We start from the raw sequence: 18,689 nt of genomic DNA, 5'->3' as shown, positions 1-18,689 counted from the left end.
ACAGTGTCCTGATAATGTGAGTCCTAAATCTGCACTTTTCATCTGAGTTCTACGTTCACATTTTCAGCTGCTTGTTGGATGTTGAATATTTGTACACATATGTCTGTCAGTTCTAACTCAAAGGCTCTAAAAATGCCAGTAAACCTGTTTCCTGATCTATGTCCATGTTGGTTCCAAGATTCCATCAGGTATCATGTTTGCTCTCTTTCCTTCCTCATGTTCTTTTCTTCCTTAACAATGCTTTTTTACATCTAGATTTTTTCAGTTCTTCAAACCATTATTCCATTCTGCAAGACTGTATCAATAGCCACTTAACAATGGCCAGTTAAACCTTTCTAAAATAACGTACATTATTGCTGATCAAAAAATCTTTAGTGATATACCACTGCAGACAATAGTTGATGTAGTCTTTAATCTGGCACTAACATGTCATTTTATTTTACTTCTAAATGCACTCTATTGTGAATCCTATACTCCCAGCCGAATTGATTACCTCACCCTTCCATCCAAATGACTCTTATTTTCCCATGCTAGTTATGGAGGTTCCCGAATCTGAAATGCTCATTTCTCTCGTAGGAGACGCAAAACTTCCTTTTACCTTCTTTGATTTTGTGGCTGGGTCTAACAATGAAATTAACAGACAGATTAACAGGAGGAAAATCATACAAATCCATTGAATATTTTTACATGTACATGGGAGTCTTCAGAAGGAAAATGAAGACCCAAAGCCGTTAGGCCCGAAGTTTATATACCTTTTTACACAAAGAACAAATGGTGGGGATGAGACAGACAAGGGGGCTTGGGCTAGGGGCAGTAGATTGTACAACAGTGACTATTAAACGTATGGGATAAACTAATGGAAGGTAAGGGTTATTTTAGTAGGTTTGTTTGCACAGGTCCATTTCAGTGTCAGTTCCATCTCTGGTGATAAGAATGTTCTTCTCTTCCTGGTAGAGGGAGGGCACCTTTCTCATGGGAAGTTTTATGACAGGCCTTTAAGTAGAAAGTAGGAGGTCAGAGAGCCCTTCCTGCATTTGCTGTTTCCTAGTGCCTTCAGATCAAAATAATCAATATGCTAAAGTGGCATATTTCAGGGTGGCATGTTCTAAACCCCTTCATTTTCTGCCTTAGTTATTTAAATCTTGTTTCCTTATAACACCTTCTCATCCATCGCATTCTCTTGAATGCTCCTATATACTACCAAGAATCGTTGATATTTATTTGTGCATAATTATGTGTCATAGTTTTAGTTTGTTTACCCAGTGAGACCATAAGGTCTAGAAAGAAGGGTCACGGTTTAGATTTTTTCCAGTTTCCTACAATGCCTCTGTTTCTTGCATTCTGTAGGTACTCATTTCAACATTTGTAGAATGAAAGTGATTACAAGAAACCACTAGTCCTGGCCCTGACTAAAACTAAAACTCCTTATTTCCCCCGTACCTCCCCACCATCTGCCCCCAAGTTTGGAGGCAAATAAAAATATGAACTCTAGCAAGAACTTCTAATTTCTGGAAGCACTACTTTTCATTTTAACATAATTATCCATTTTAATGACATTATTATATGGTAGTTGATCTGGAAAATATTGCTGATTTTTTTCTTCCTCTTGAGTGGCAAAAAGGGAGAGCACAGCTTTCCAAGATCTCCAAATACCATGATGTCTACAAATTGAAAAATCTAGTAAGATTTTTAATTTCCAAGTGTGGTGGTTTCCAAATTATGGCATGTCAATAGGAGAGTTCCTTACGTACTCAGATTGATCTGTTTGCATTTACCCATCAATAACACTGCTGTTGGTACAGGACTAAGGGAAATATTTACTGACCTAAAAGATTATCAGCACCGTGTGCCAGTTCTCCAAAGTGGGATTTAACAGATGATCTCTGAGGTTCAGAAAGAAACAGATAATATACACATACATGCATATGCACACAAAATTTTTATCTCATTATACAAATTTGCTATTTTGTTCTACTATGTACACAGCATACTAGTACATTATATAGTCAACAAACATACACATGTTAAAGTTCTGAGTTTATTATATCAGAGCCTTTGTTTCTGCTTCTCTTTAGCTTAAATTTCTCTTAGCTGTTGTATACAGCAGAGCTCTCAATTTTTTTGTTTTTGTTTTTAGATTCTGGTTTCCTATCAAAAAATCAACAATCAATCATCTGGATTTAGGCTGGCTCTGCTGTCTGTGTGAAAATTCTATTGGTATTCAAACTCGTATGGGGAGGAGAGTCTTGCTGATTCTCCAACATACAAAAATGAAAATTTTATCACTTACACTGGCCAAGTTGGAAAATGTCTTACAAATTTTGATTTTGGCTCTGGTTTGGGATTTGGCCCACTGAAAATACAATTATAAGGTCTATACAATAACTTTCTCTAGTCAATTATAAGGTCTATACAATAACTTTCTCTAGACTTAGGCGGTCACCTCAGGAATCACTAATTCCCTCGATCTCTGGCTTACATCTAATAGTCAGTGAAACCACTCACTTGTCAACATCTTAAATGCCCCTACCATCTTTCCTGCCTACCAGAACCTCAAATTTGGAAGAGTTAAATGAGTTGTATTCTACATGTCTATGCCAAGGCTGCTGGACTAAGTTGGAAAAAATACACAAAATTTAACAGATTGTAAATTCTGTCACCACTGTGGGATCCAAAGAAATCCTACTTTTCACTAGTCAGATGACTCAGTGAAAATGATTCCTTCAAATTGTCTTCATTCTTTTTGAAGTGTCTGCTTATCATCCTCTCCACCCCCTAATTTTCCATAAACTGCTTATCTTATTAAGAAAATACAAGCCATAACCCATATATTCCTTTCTGAAAGAATGCTGGTGGTGTCTCTTACCTAAAGTAATTATTCCATCTTTGCAGTGGCTCCAACATCCTCTGGAATATCAGGTACTTAATGCTATTATCCTTCTTTTTCTCTATTCTTTCACTTTCTACTTGCCCCTTTCCACCAGAATAAAAAGAATTAGTAAGGTCTCCCATGTAATAAGTAGTAAGGTTTCATGTAATAAATAATAATTGAAAAAACAAAAGCCTTCTTAGAAACCACATCTTCCAGCTACCACCCCTTTTCTCTACTTCTTTTCATAGCCAAATTTTTGGAAAGTTTTTAATTGCTGCCTCCATTTATCCCAAATCCAATCAATCAAATAATTCTCTTGATTCTACATCCTGACTGTATCTCAAAATCAATCACTATATTCCTACTCTGGTCCAAGCCATGATCATCTCTCCTTTGACAATACTTCCTATCATTTCCTACATTCACTTTTGCCCTCCAGTCTTCTTTGCACAACAACTAAAATGTTACTTTAAAAACTCAAGTCTCATCATGTTAACTCCTTCATTAAAAATCTCAAAGTTTGGGCTTCCCTGGTGGCGCAGCGGTTGAGAGTCCGCCTGCCGATGCAGGGGACACGGGTTCGTGCCCCGGTCCGGGAGGATCCCACATGCCGCGGAGCGGCTGGGCCCGTGAGCCATGGCCGCTGAGCCTGCGCGTCCGGAGCCTGTGCCCCGCAATGGGAGAGGCCACAACAGTGAGAGGCCCGTGTACCGCAAAAAAAAAAAAAAAAATCTCAAAGTTTTTCTTTGAACATAAATCATCATGGTTTATATATAGCCTCATGGGATCTGGCCCTTATCTTATTTTAATTCTCTAACTTAGCCTGGCTTCCTATGTCATAATCATACAAGTTTGTTTTCTCTTCTGTAAAGTTTCTATGACTTTATCAACTTAGCACACTCTGCCTGAAATATTTATTTAGCATTCACCTCACTCCTACTTATCTCATCTTTTGGGTTTCAGCTTAAGCTCACTTCCTCAGAGAAACCTCCCCTAATCTTCCCAGAGTAGGTTAAGCCTTCCAGATATATGCTTTTGTTGTACCTTGTAATTTTCTTTGTAGCATTCATCATAATTATAAGTAGTTATTTACTTGACATTTATTTCCCTTGCTAGATGTAAACTTCATAAGGATTTTTGCCTTGTTCAGTGATTAATTTCCATATTACTGCCTGGGTTATAGCAAACATTCATACATTTGTTGAATGGTTGAATGAATGAAGGAAAGGCCATATTAAGAATATAAAACATGATAAAAACAAATCCTTTACAGTGAGAACAGACCTTCTTTTTATTCATATATTGAGATAAACTGCAGAGACTGAAAGACAAAAATTCATCATAAATCATTCAGCAGAACACTCATTAAAAATCAAATGCATTTTCTTTAACAGAGTTCTCACACAGAAAATTTTATTTTATATAAGTCTGATATAACATTAAATATTTTACAAATCAGACATTTCATTGACATTTCATTTTGAAATCTAATTGTATAATCTTGAATGCACTATAGACAAATAAAGTTAAGATCTCCTTTACCAATTTCACTTCATTTAACTTACACAAGGCTTCCAGTAAAATTCCATCACACCTTGAAAATTACCTGCAGCTTTTAAAAAACATGATCTAAACTTCATATGGAAAGAAAGTCTTATGTAGCAACCCAAAAATTAAACAAAAAAGGTAAGAAGCATTTCTTAATACAAATAAATTATAAAAATATTATTTATGTGTGAGTTTCTTTCTTCTCATTGATATAGTCATCCATCCATATACAGTCCAAAGCAGTTCATTTTTAAATTGATGCTTAAAATACTCCAATGTTATTGAAAAATCTCTATTATTTTAGTGGTGCTTTTAAATGGCAAAGTAGAATATCAGATTAGAATGTCCCAACTCATGGACTGAAGTGAATGAGACATTCACATTCATGCCAGATGTCATCTGTTATGCAGTTACCAGACAGCTTGGCAACGAGTAATTCCAATTTTTTATGGTAACTTACTAAAACATTCCAAGAAACACTTCTTACCCCTACATACTTCCAGACTGCTATAGAAAGATACAATTATATTTGAAGTATGGGCCTTATAATAGGAATCTCTGTTAAAATATGGGAAAGATCAACAGAAAGAATCCACACCAATGAAATTCTGTGGACTGATTTTCAAAGTTAGAAATAAGAAAATCCACTGCTAATGGAAGCCCTGCTCTGTGCAAATATAATGTGGTATATATTAAACAATCACATATTTGAGGTATTAGCTGGAAAAAATATATATATATACGTGTATATATATATATATATACACACACACACACACACACACGTATACATGGACACATCCACAGAATATTCACAAATCTATTGGCCCCAAAACCAGCAGATAATAAAATTAAATAAATGAAAAGGAATCACATATCAACAGGAAAGTTACATACAGGAAGTTACAAAAAATGTGATTACATAATCCTTAATATAAGGAATATGTTTTGAACTAGTGTTTTGAGGGAAAATGTTTCCATTTATACGAAACTGTCTATTTAATAGTAATAAAACAAAGAGGAAGCCTGAATTCGAGGACTGTATTGCCTGCCAGATTATTAAAGGAATGTGCAAGAATTATTGAAGATCATCATTCTACCCACTTCTTCTTTGAACTTAAAAATTAGAATTAAAAAAACTTTGAAGTTATTGTGAGACTACTCTCTTTTCTTTTTCATGGGTTTATGGAGAATTTTATGGACTTTGGGCAGTAGTCCAATATGGCCAAGAGACAAGGTTTTTCAGCTATCTAGTACAGATTAAAATTAAGATTTATTGTTCATTTTCAGAAGATTTTCTGTTCAGTTAGGAAAAAAGATTATGGGGCTTCCCTGGTGGTGCAGTGGTTAAGAGTCCGCCTGACGATGCAGGGGACATGGGTTCATGCCCCGGTCTGGGAGGATTCCACATGCCGCGGAGCGGCTGGGCCCGTGAGCCACGGCCGCTGAGCCTGCGCGTCCGGAGCCTGTGCTCCGCAACGGGAGAGGCCACAACAGTGGGAGGCCCGCGTACCACATAAAAAAAAAAAAAAAAAAGAAAAAAGATTATGAATGCCTTTTCAGTTGGTTCACTCAGTATGAAGACAGATAATAGTAAGAGTAATACTGAACACAAGCTTCATATGGGAAAGCTAAATAAGTGCACAAATTCTCCTTTTGAATCATTTGGTCTTTTGACATAATTCTTACTTAACTAAAAAGACGGCTCATTTGGTCCTCAGGCCAACATCTAGAAATATTTCACTGCCTTAACACAGGTGGGATATTTTTTAAATGAAATACGTTAGAATGCATTATTAAGTAATACTAACATGTCACATCTGTTAAATAACAGCTGCATTTAAAAATATTACAAATCAACAAAGGGAAATCAAGAGGTTAACCATTTCTCTCAGTAACAATTTTACATACTAGTATAACTAAAGATTTAACAGGAAGAACACTTAAGCATGAAAGTGCAATTAAAGCAAAGGGCTGGAATTCTATCTTCCTGTTCCTAATAACACCTGAGCTGACATAAAAGCAAAGTGGTTTAATGCACTGGCATATATATACCTTAAGGGCTTACTCTTCTCTACCAAATCTTTGTAATTATCATATATAAGAATGTAATGATTATGAAACAAATACTTATTTAAGCATTCAAATGCAGTCTGTTCCCAAAACATATTGTTTTCACTTATTATTTCTCATTGTTGAGAATTAAATTCTCAGATTTGATCACAATAAATTCCAAAACTTACAAATGACTAGCACCTATTTGGAAACAAAGGAATTAAAAGAGGAGGAGAAAAGGTACTATTTACTTTCCCCCAAATCCTCGCAAAGACAATGATGTTTGTGTATGTGTTTAAAAAGGGATTAAAAATGTAAAGTACTAATAAATATAATTGCTGCCAAGCTTCTAAAATACCAGTTAGAAAAGCTAGTAAATCAATACTCAAAGATTGAGGGCTTTTAGGCAATGATTAAAATGAAGAGGACAAGTTATCAAATTAAATTGGAAAGCTCAGGTAGCTAAAAATAAGATGGCAAAATGGAATTTTTGTTAGAAGAGCAGCAAATGTGAAAATCTTACATCTCAAGATAGCTGACACTGTAAATCATACACTTTGATTAAAAACAAAAAGATAGTAGAAGTCTTTTTACTTTGTAGAATTAACCCAAAATTCTAAGACACTTGGACGGGCCTTTACACCATGATATAGGTGACATTAAGGACTTACTTTTTACTTGCATACTTTACATGCGGCTTAAATTGTCAGGCACTCGATCAGTCATTTCCCACAGTTGTTTGAAAATTTTATCAAATGCATTTTATGAAATGAAATGTAATGCAACTGAAATATAGTACTGTCCAAAAGCCATGTATGACTTCACAATATATAACTTCACTTAACTTGATAACTTCACCTATCCCCTTAAAGTCAGGATTAAGGGAAAAAGAATCAGTCAACAAGAGTTCAAGTCACATAAGCATCAATCACAATAGTGTAAATATCCCATTAAAACTGGAAAAATAATGGATGAAATTTTTTCATTTATATTTGTATAAGTTTTCTGATGCATATAAACTTTCAAAGTTAATTAGAATGCTATGACCTTGTTTTTAAGAAACTAATTCTATAGGCTGAAGAAAATATTTTAAATTGTATTTTCTTTTAAGCACGATATTTTTTCTTTTTAAGGTTGCATTTCTAAAGAAAGTTGGTTAAGCTGTCCAGTTTTCCTAGGATAGTATGCTGTTTAGTTAAACAACTAATTCAATCAAGCATTTCTATTGATTTACCTGGAAAAGGGGATACAAGAGAACATTTAAAAAAGAATGGTCATTTCAGAAGTTCTATTCAACAGATGGTATATAAATTACATTCAGAAAAAAATCTTTAAATAAAAGAACACTGCACTCTAACTAGCATTCTCTCACACACAAAAAAACCTAACCAAAGATGTGCTCATGTTCTGTTAAATGAGTATGAAAGCAAAATCATTAAAATACAACTGTTAAACATAGAAGAAAGAAAAAAAACATAGAAGACTAGAAATCAAATAGTTTCACATCCAACATACAGGCACCAAAAACTTCAATTTCCAGCTGATTTTTCCAATTTATATTACGGATTTAATTATAAGGAGCTTATTCCTATAGGATTAATTGAATTACTCAATGGTGAATAGATTTTAGCTCAAATTTTTGTAAGGATAACTTGCTATAAATCACTATTCTACCTACTGCTATGTTTCTGCTCACTGCTGTATATGGCCAAACAGATCATGCTCTGATCAAGTAAGTCTCATGTTAATCTACCTATATGTTTACGAGTTGGCAATCAGGTTAAAAGGCACAAAGCTTCATTTCAGTAGTAATTTTTCCTATTACTTAGACAATATTAAGAACTCATTTAGTTTCGGATCCTGTTTACTAAGGATCCTGATCACTAAGAAGAAACTGCAAATTTCCATGGGGGGTAAAACAGGTAGGCCCTTTTCTTCATAAATTTTAGCAGCCTTCAAAGATGTATATATATGAGCATTTGGGGGCCTTTTAGTTACTGGAATTGCAAATGACATAACTGCAATTTACTGTTGAAGACCCTTTTTGGTTAATGTTTATATAGCCATTTCCTCATATTTTCTTTAAAATCTATCAGTATAGCATTTCATTTCTATGCATGGCTTAGCAATTCATAAAACTAAATAAATAGCAAACTGATACTTTACACCAGTTCATTTATCTCAATATATAATTTAGAATATAATGGCAATATTAAAAATATCGATTCCCTCTACGCTGATAATGCTACAAGATTTTACACGAAGTTAAACAACTTTTGTTTTTTCTTTTCTTTTTGATAAAGTTTCATTGCAACCTCCACACACTGGACGCCTGACAAGGAAAATGTAATTTCGTCATAAAACATTTATTCCATCACTTTAAACTAAAGTGTCTCATGGAGCTAAACACCAAAAGAATTTAAATAAAAAGGCAATAACCTGTATATACAGAAAATGATCATTCCATAAATATTTACATGACAAGGGAAAAAAATTGAGAATCTAAAACCAGAAATGGCTACAGGTGTGATAATCCTTTCTCAAGACATTTTTAGTTAGGAATCATATAAGCTTTTAAAGTGAAAATAATTGCAGAAGCATAACTAAAATATTAATTTTAGTTTTCAGTTTCTTACTATTTAAAGGAGCCAGTAGGTCATAAACAGTCCAAGATTTCAGGGACCAACTATTCAGTTTAGTTTTCAACATCAAATCTTTTTCTTTAGCTCTCATGATGAAACTAAACTTACTTACAGAAAAAATAGAGAGTACTCTAAAAGGTATAAATAAAATTCCAGTTCATCCTCCTTTATAAATACTGGTCAGCCGCTCCAATTCTTTACAGTTGTCCATGCTCAAGGCATCTGCCTTCCTTCGGAGTCGTTCATCATGGTATACTTTTGCTGCATACTGCATATCTGTTTCTGTTAACAACAACCAAAAAATTTTCTAAGTAAATAGTAATTAGATCAACTAGTTGTTTAAACTCAAAGATGTTTTCATATAAGTCCTTCAATATATTTCTATTAACTGTTTGTTTGTTTTAAAGAAATCCAAGTACTAGACCTAAAAGCCATTTGGAATCCTACCACGTGAAACAAACACAGAGGGACTTCCGTGGTGGTGCAGTGGTTAAGAATCCGCCTGCCAATGCAGGGTTCACAAGTTCGAGCCCTGGTCTGGGAAGATCCCATGTGCTGCAGAGCAACTAAGCCTGTGTGCCACAACTACAGAGCCCGTGTGCCACAACTACTGAAGCCCTCGTGCGCTAGGGCCCACGTGCCGCAACTACTAAGCCCAAGTGCTGCAACTACTGAAGCCAGCACGCCTGGAGCCGGTGCTCCGCAACAAGAAGCCCGCGCACTGCAACAAAAGAGTAAGCCCCGCTCCACTGAATTTGTTGAACTGTATATTGAAAATTTTAAACATACACAAGTTGAGTACCACAATAAACACTCTAAAACCCCTCACCTTGATTGACCAATTCTTCACATTTTGTGAAACTATTGATATTGATCTTGTAGGATTGTTAAAAGATTAAACTAAATTATGCCAGAAAAACTACTTGGCTTATGCTAGGGATGGAGTAAAAAAAAATAATAATAAAAAATAATAATATAGAATACTTATGTACTTATGGGTACAAGACATTACGCTAAGTGTTACCATATATTATCTGTTATGGTCCATATTTTAATGACAAGATAACTAAGATTTAGAGAGGTTAAGTAACTAGGTAATGTGTTGGTGAAGACAGGATCTTGCAAGGCAGTCCCAGAGCCGGCACTTTAAACATAACATTACACTCCTTCATAAACATGAATATCTTTCCTTCTTTCTTTCTGTTTATGCAGTCAATTCCCAATTTTTATTTAAGGTAATAGAATGTAAGTATGCATAACCCCCAAATCACCCGTATTTGGCTGGGGACTAGGACTTGTATTTGAAAATGAGATATCTAATGTGCTCATCATTCTTTTAGCACAAAATAAGCAGGTCTTTCATACATTCATTCATATGAATTCATTAATCATTCATCCAACTGTTCATATATCCATCAAAAATTTACTCTGCCTATGTTGTACCAACAATTGTGCAAGGTGCTACAGATCAAAAAATTAGGTGAAATAAAATTAAATAAGTAAAATTTGGGAAATACTTCCCTTAAGACCTTTGGCTAATGCACGGTTGCCCCAACCTCAACAATACTGGCATTTGGGGCTAGATAATTCTTGGTGTGGAGGTTGTCCTGTGCATCCTAGAATGTTAGGCAGCATCCCTGGCCTTAACCCATCAGATGCCAGTAGCAATCCCTTCCACCCCAACCCCGTGTTGACGCTCACAGTTTCCAGACATTACCAAATGTCCCCTGGGAGGCAGGGGCAAATCATTCCCAGCTGAAAAACCACTGGTCTTATATAACCTTCTCCACTTTGAGAACATACTGATTCACAGACTCAGAGACTTAGAAACCAAGGAGGTTTCTCCTCTAACTATCAGTATATAGATGAAGAAACCAATGCCAGAGATAAGAACTCTCTTAGAAGTATACAATGGTTATGTTTTATCAAATTTTCTCTAGTGGATAAGAGGTGATAATTGCTCCCATTTTCTGAGTATTTACTACATGTGAAACACTTCAACTATTGCCTGATTTAATTTTCACAACAAGCCCATAAAGTTAGGTATTAGAGAGAAGACTGTGAAGCACAGTGCCTAGATTATGAAAGCAAATTGGTTTTGAATCACAGATCACCTCAATGACCTTGGGCAAGTTACTAATTAATCTCTCTATGCCTCAGTTTCCTCATATGTAGAGTGGGTATAATCGCCTCACAGTGTCACTGTGGAGCTTAAATGAGTTAATATATATAAAGGGCTTGGGACAATGACTGAAAAAATAGGCATTATATAAATTATAGTTACTTACTGTACCCACTCATCATCATCATCATCCATTTTATACACGAGGGAATAAATTCATAGAGGTTAGAATATTCGGCCTTAATCACTCAGCTAAAAATTTCAGACCTAGGATTCAACTTTAGCCTGTTTAATTCCAATGTCTACACTATATGGTCTATATTATTATCTGGAACAGTAAGAAAAACAAAAAACTATAATAACAGTTCACATGGAGCATCTCAGCAGATTCTTATGGTCAATAGTCAATCTTTTTATAGATATAACTGCTTAAATTAAGGAAGCTGAGGCTGGAAGAGGCTAAACAAATTAAGTGTTCACAAGAACTTCTCTACCTACAAAATAACTAAAGGAAAGTGGAATGTCAACAAAACTCATTGTACATTAAGTGTTACCTGTTGAAGCTAAATTGATGAAGAGTTTCAAATTTAATTCTGAAACAGGATACATATTAAAACTGATGACATAGTTTATACCAGGATTTTTTTCTTTCTTAGTGGTACATAAAATAATGTTGCATGTTACAACTGACAACATCTTAAATACAATGAAATTTGATATTATCTACTTATTCCATCAAATATTTATTAAGAACAATAACATAAATACCATTTATTAAGTTCTTGCCATGTGCCAAATATTCTTATAAGACCACATGTACATTAAAACATATTGTCTCATTTAAGTACTGGGCTCCGAGTATGTGCCAGGCAATTCTAGAACATTCCTTGAGTAGGGAAATCTACAGTAATCAATTCCAAAGACTCTGAATAAGTTTTTAAATGTTAAATATTTGATAAACTTACTTTGTTGTCTTTCTTTCCAGCAATTATTTCGAATATTAGTCACATAATCTTCTTCCACACTCTTTTCTACCTTTTGTAATAACATTCCTTTATATTCATTTTTAAAGTCTTTGTTGACATAATAAACGACACCCAAGTTTTCTGTCTGCATTTTAATCGTTTGCCCTGATCCACTGTAAAAGAAATGCTTGATCATTATTTTTTTAATTAAAATTGTACATTCTGATCTGCTTCTACAAATCAAGCTAATAAAAATAATTAAAAAGTCAATATTGGTAATCAAATATTTAATATCTCAAATTACCTAAAACCACCATTTATGTCATAAAAAAGTAATCATATTTTAATACATTATGTTCCTATAAGTTCTCTCAATTTTTAGTTAATAAAAAACTTATTTGGAAAAAATAAATCACTTCTTATTTTTAGACCAATCTGGTTTTAATACTATATAATCACTAGCAATATGATTTTACAAAGTTTCCATTATATTCATTGTATTACACTAAAATTTTTTGGAAGGTATGCTGCATTAAATTTGCTATATGTCCTGATCGCTTATATATAAAGTATATTGTGGAAAAATACCTCACATAACAAAAAAGTAATATTTGCTTTTATTTAATCAATATTTTATAAACAGAAGAGTGAAGTTATATCCTCTTTAACGACACAAATCCTATGTGAGATCAATCACAATTCTACTTTTGTCTTTAAAGTCGTTTTGTCTTCTAAAGCTTTTTGTCTTTGATGTCAACACATTACCTATTACATTAAATTGCCATCAAGTTCGACAGATGTAACACTTCTGTGTTTTGTCTGTTCAACAAAGTAACACTTCTGTCTTTATCCACAATAGAACAGAAATGTAAACTAACATAATACAAACTTATTGCATAAGTAAACTACCTTTAAAACTAGACATTTTAAAATCAGGTACACATGTAGTAATAGAATATTTGGCACTTCAAAGTTTAAAAGAGCACAAGGCCCTTTAAAGTTAGTTAGGTAAGAAACAAGAGTTCTTTTTTTGTAAAACTTCACTGAGCTACTTACGATCTGGGATATAAGGAATAAGGAGGATTAGAGACCATCAATTGGCTTAATAATGACACGAGGATCAATACAATAATGGGCATCAGCTGGATAAACACAGAAAAACCTCCCTACAAAAAAATCATCAAAGAATAACAAATTGTAATATAACTTTAGTTGTCAATAATCCAACAATTGTCAAACATTTTTAGAGGAAGAAAGGACATTTGAGATAATCGGTTCAGTGCTTCCAAATCTGCCTGATCATACCAATGTCCTGGGGTGATTCTTAAAAATACAACTTTTTAGGTGCCTCACCTAGAGATCCTGATCATGATTTGGAAAACATTGGTATAACCCGATCTCATTTTACAGATGAGGAAGTTCTCTGTCTCCCTCTTTTTCTTCGTACAGAGACTCTATCAATACGCAGCAGGTTGCAAAACTATTTTTATCATGGATTTGAGGGTGGAACATGGACACTGATGAGAGTGGCACAGCTGGGGACCAGACCTTTTAATTTCTGGTCCAGTGCCCTTTCCATTTACCTTTCTCCTTCACGTAATTTAACAGCTATATGCAATTAGGTATAACTGCATTAGAGTAAGGCAAGTCACTTCTAGTTTAATTTTTTCAGTATTAATTCTAAATTATTTAGAACCAACAATAAGAATTTACGTTCAGAACATGCACACTGCAAGTTTACCTTCATTAGAATCATAGAATACCAAATGTGAAGGTGTCATATTGCCCAACCACCCCTCACCTTGACTTCTACCCCTGCTCCCCCAATATCCCTAAGGATCCTCTAGTCTCTATTGAACACCTCTGGTAAAAGAAAACTCATCACTTCCTTTTAAAACAACTTGCCCTATTTTCAGACAACTCTATGCTTTTCCTGAGCTGAAATTTGCCATTTTCTGATTTCTAATCATATCATAAACATACATCTCCTCTTTCTTCTTCTCTTTCATGTCCACTATGTTGATGCTGATGTTGACTGCTATAGCCAGCTCGTCCATTCGAAAATGAATGTACACTACCTAGAAAATTAAAAGCAAGGTTAAATTAGGGAGAACAATTATCATCAGAAAAATCATATTTTCCTTTATATTTGTATTTATTTTTAATTACTAAAACAATGCATGTTTGAGTGATGAATGCTTATTGCCCTCTCCTCTTGTGAGTGAAGGGTGGACAAAACCAGGAATGATTCTTCTTTGCTTCCCTTAAACTAAGGAGAAGCTCTTTCTTGATGAAAACTTGAATGAGAGGTCCTTCCTAATACTGCATACAGAGAGGACTTTTGCTGTGGTTGGTTGATTTTACAAACCTTGGATCATTAATCTGAAACTCTGCTTTCTGCATTTATCAATGAATCACAAGTTCTTCTAGAAATCAAAAGCTCGTGCTCTAATTCATTTTTTAAAAAACAGCTATATAATATACTATGGTACAGGTGGACCACAATTTTCAAACATTTTCTTGTTGATGGATATTCAAGTTGTTTTCAAAAAAGGTGACCAGGGGCTTCCCTGGTGGCGCAGTGGTTGAGAGTCCGCCTGCCGATGCAGGGGACACGGGTTCGTGCCCCGGTCCGGGAGGATCCCACGTGCCGCGGAGCGGCTGGGCCCGTGAGCCATGGCCGCTGAGCCTGCGCGTCTGGAGCCTGTGCTCCGCAGCAGGAGAGGCCACAACAGTGAGAGGCCCGCGTACCGCAAAAAAAAAAAAAAAAAAAAAAAAAGGTGACCAACCAGAAATGGCTATCACTGATAAAGTAAACTATGTTATAACAAGCAAAAGAACTGCAAATCAACTATCAGAAAAATTCACTATTGTCTGAAAGATTTCTAATTGTTCCCAGCATATTTTTAGTCAAAATTATTAGTCTGAATAATTTTTTTGTGAGAGGTAATTATGTATCCTAGTATGTCAAAATGCAGGTTATATTTTCAGTCATTAATTTGTATTTACACATCCTCTTTCTTTCAAGGATGCTTTACAAAATGCCTTATCAATGATCACAATCTTTCTCAATAATATCCAGACAGGACTACCAGGTCAAATTATATTGCTACATTCATAAAGACTATCCTAATTTTGAATGGAATGTTTAACTTAGCACCTTTTGTTACTGCTGTAAACAAGACTGGAGCTATAATTTTAAACACCTTAGAGAAGCTACTCTTAAAGAAAATTAATTTCCACACAAGCAACTTACAGTAAATGTAAGTAAAACACAGCACTACTTATGCTGGTACTAAAAATCTATTCATTTAGTAGTACTTCTACAGTATTTTACTTTGATAGCGTACTTCAAGAAATTATTTCTATCTTAATGTAATTTTTTAGAACCCACTTACTTTATATGTAACTTATGATTCAGACATTTCAATGGACAGTACCTCCACATACATCCATATTAACAATCTACAATATTATTAATGAAATCTACAAAGATCTTCAAAGAACCAATGTCAAATAGTCTTTCAAGGTACAGGTTACTTCCTACAATTGTATTGGCACTTAACTAATGCATTGCCACTGAATTTCCTACTTACAGATCCTTTCTTCAGCTCTATGTAAAATACACAAAATCTTTTAAAAAATAAAGTATGTTCTAGGAAAAAGACAGACTTACAATAAAGGTAATAAGTCTAACAATTTTCTCCTATCTTCATGAAAAACCATCACAGGATCATAATACTATAAGAAAATGTCAGGGAGAAGGTACATAAATCTCTAAATAGCCTAACTGGAGGTGATGATCTCTAGCTTCATAAAGTACAAATATTTATAACTAACATTAAAATACCTGAAGGAAATCCACCACCAAAGAATATATTAAACAAGTCTTCTGGAGTTATATCAGCTTCACAGCCTCTATGGAAATTAAATCTACCATTGTTCTGTTGATTACATGCTTGTTCTTCATTGCCTGTGAGGTCATACTGCTTTCGTTTTTCTGGATTGCTTAAAACCGCATAAGCATTTCCAATCTCTGAAAAAGTAATGAGCAAAAGTTGATAAGCAAAGCTTTTATATTATAAAAGACTGCCCCATATAAAGGCTACTTGTCAAACAACAACAAAAAATGACTTGAGGTTAATCAAAAAAATAATAAGACAGTAACAATTTCTTTTAAAGGTATTATACATTGCTTACAATTACACATATTACCTCCCAATACAATTTTTTATATTATCCAGGCAAGTCTCCCTACTGCCCTGAACATAAAGGAATGCTCATCTTGCTTTCTTACCATTGTGCTCCCCTAACTTCCTGCTTCTTTTCTTGAGTATCCCAATCTAGTCATTCATTACTGCCCTTCAAACCAATAATAATAGCAGTAGCCACCAACTACCAGGCTCTGACCCCAATATCTTATTATTTTATCCATTAGTATCTCAACTTTACAGATGAGCCCCCTGAGGTTCAAAAAGGTTAGGAAACTTGTTCAAGATCAAATTTATTTTAGGATAGTAAGTAAACTCTATGCAACCTACACCATAAACCTTTTTTGCACACTCCAGCCCAGAGTAAGCTATTCTTCATTTTATTCCTGAACAATTTTATTTCTATTAAACTGTCAACTCCATGAGGGTACGGACTGTATCTAAGTTTTCACTGCAATATCCCCATGGTAGAGCATAGAGACTGAATTTGTTTTGAATGAATCCATATATCCATATCTCTAGTCCTCCTATCTCACTTTGCTACTTTCATGATATTCATAAAGAATTCTATTGCCTACCTCATACTCCCATGTCCAAAAGAGCACATTAATTACCAAAATGTCTTCTCCAGGTAATTTACAAAAGCTGTAATGCTTTAATCTAAATGCAAGAATTACTCTATTCACATTCTGAAACATCTAATAATTAATCATTTTATAAGAACAGCTTACTTCTTAAACTGGATCATAAACCTCTTGCATATGGGATTATTTTAAAAATACGTTTGAGATCCCATGTGGTGGTTGCCATAGGCACTGTGCAAGCAAATACATGCTCATTAGGTAGCTGTTTCTGGAGGACTACATATCACACTGAAATTAATCATATACAGATACTCTAGACCCTTTCTTATGAATGAGAGATAGCTTTCAGGTGGTCTGTGAACCCTATGGTATGGTGGTTGTTTTTGGATGACTACATATCACACTGAAATTAATCATATACAGATACTCTGGACCCATTCTTCTGATTCAGAGATAGCTTTCAGGTGGTCTGTGAACCCTATGGTATGGTGGTTGTTTTTGGATGACTACATATCACACTGAAATTAATCATATACAGATACTCTGGACCCATTCTTCTGATTCAGAGATAGCTTTCAGGTGGTCTGTGAACCCTATGGTATGAAAAATTAGGTGGATGGTCCATTTATCTCAGGAGATGGTCCAAAACCTTCTTCAGATTTGCAAATAGATCTGTGACTCAGAAATATAGCAATCATTTATAATGCTGCTCCAATGGAGAAGCATAATCAGAGACCCCAGCAATGTACTTACAAACACCATCAAGGTATTAACACATACCTAAAAAAGAAGTATATCTTTCAATATCTGCCAAAGTTGTACTTCTAGTAATAATATCAGTTTTAGGATTTAACCTCTATGCACTAAAAGGACTATTTCAGGTTCACAATGCTATTACTTTTTATATTAATAATATATTGGCAACCCAATTCTATCTTTAAAGCTTTGCTTTTTAAAAAAATGACTTCCAAACATTATGATGTTTTAGAAAATATTTGTGAAAGATTGTCCTAATTCATAATTGTATATGTAAGACAATTTATTCTATCTACTGTGACTAATTTTCTATTCACTTACTTTGTGCTATACCTATAATCAAGATTTTTTTTCAGGTCCTTATTATCTTACAAATTAAAACCAAAATTTATTTTGGTATTCAAAAGCCTCACAAGATACATTTCCATCTCAGTGTTATTTACTTCACTAAAAGATACCTTCTGCTTTATTCATTTTTCCTTAATCACACTTTTTATATCTTGAGGTTAACTTTAGATTCACATGAAGTTGTAAAAAATATTACAAAGAGATCCCTTCTACCTGTTACCTAATTTCCCCAATGATAATATCTTATAAAATTATATATAAAATATCACAGATAGGATACTGACATTGATATAATCAGGATGTAGAACATTTCCATCACCGTCTCAGGTTGCCTTTTAAACCACACCCACTTCCTTCCCCTCCATCCCCTCTTCAAATCCCCACAACAACTAACCACTCTATTCTCTATTTCTAAAATCTTGGCATTTCAAGAATGTTATATCAATGGAATAATACAGTATATAAATAGAATGACACCTCCCAGATTGGCTTTTTTCAATCAGCATAATTCTTTGGAGATGGATCCAAGCTGTTATGTAAGCCATTCATTCCTTTTTTATTGTTTTCCATGGTATGGATGTTTGTT

The 18,689-nt window shown here is 34.3% G+C and overlaps 1 protein-coding gene across 4 annotated transcripts in view; it reads right to left on the bottom strand.

Annotated features, from left to right (window-relative positions):
• Nucleotides 1-4,135: 4,135 nt before the first annotated feature.
• DNAJB14 (DnaJ heat shock protein family (Hsp40) member B14) overlaps nucleotides 4,136-18,689 on the bottom strand; it is a 47,278-nt gene continuing 32,724 nt past the window's right edge. For all 4 annotated transcript variants that reach the window (XM_067736880.1, XM_067736876.1, XM_067736877.1 and 1 more), the window contains 5 exons: nucleotides 16,055-16,240; nucleotides 14,188-14,282; nucleotides 13,261-13,370; nucleotides 12,205-12,377; nucleotides 4,136-9,399 (listed from right to left, as the gene is read on the bottom strand). In XM_067736880.1, coding sequence (XP_067592981.1) covers nucleotides 9,275-9,399; nucleotides 12,205-12,377; nucleotides 13,261-13,370; nucleotides 14,188-14,282; nucleotides 16,055-16,240 — 689 coding nt within the window. In that variant the 3' untranslated portion in view covers nucleotides 4,136-9,274. The remainder of the gene's footprint in view (nucleotides 9,400-12,204; nucleotides 12,378-13,260; nucleotides 13,371-14,187; nucleotides 14,283-16,054; nucleotides 16,241-18,689) is intronic.

Source organism: Pseudorca crassidens, chromosome 4, assembly GCF_039906515.1.
Source record: "Pseudorca crassidens isolate mPseCra1 chromosome 4, mPseCra1.hap1, whole genome shotgun sequence".
In the NCBI taxonomy this organism is placed as follows: Eukaryota; Metazoa; Chordata; class Mammalia; order Artiodactyla; family Delphinidae; genus Pseudorca; species Pseudorca crassidens.
The sequence above is the reverse complement of the archived record's forward strand: the minus strand, read 5'-3'. Positions and strand labels throughout refer to the sequence as shown.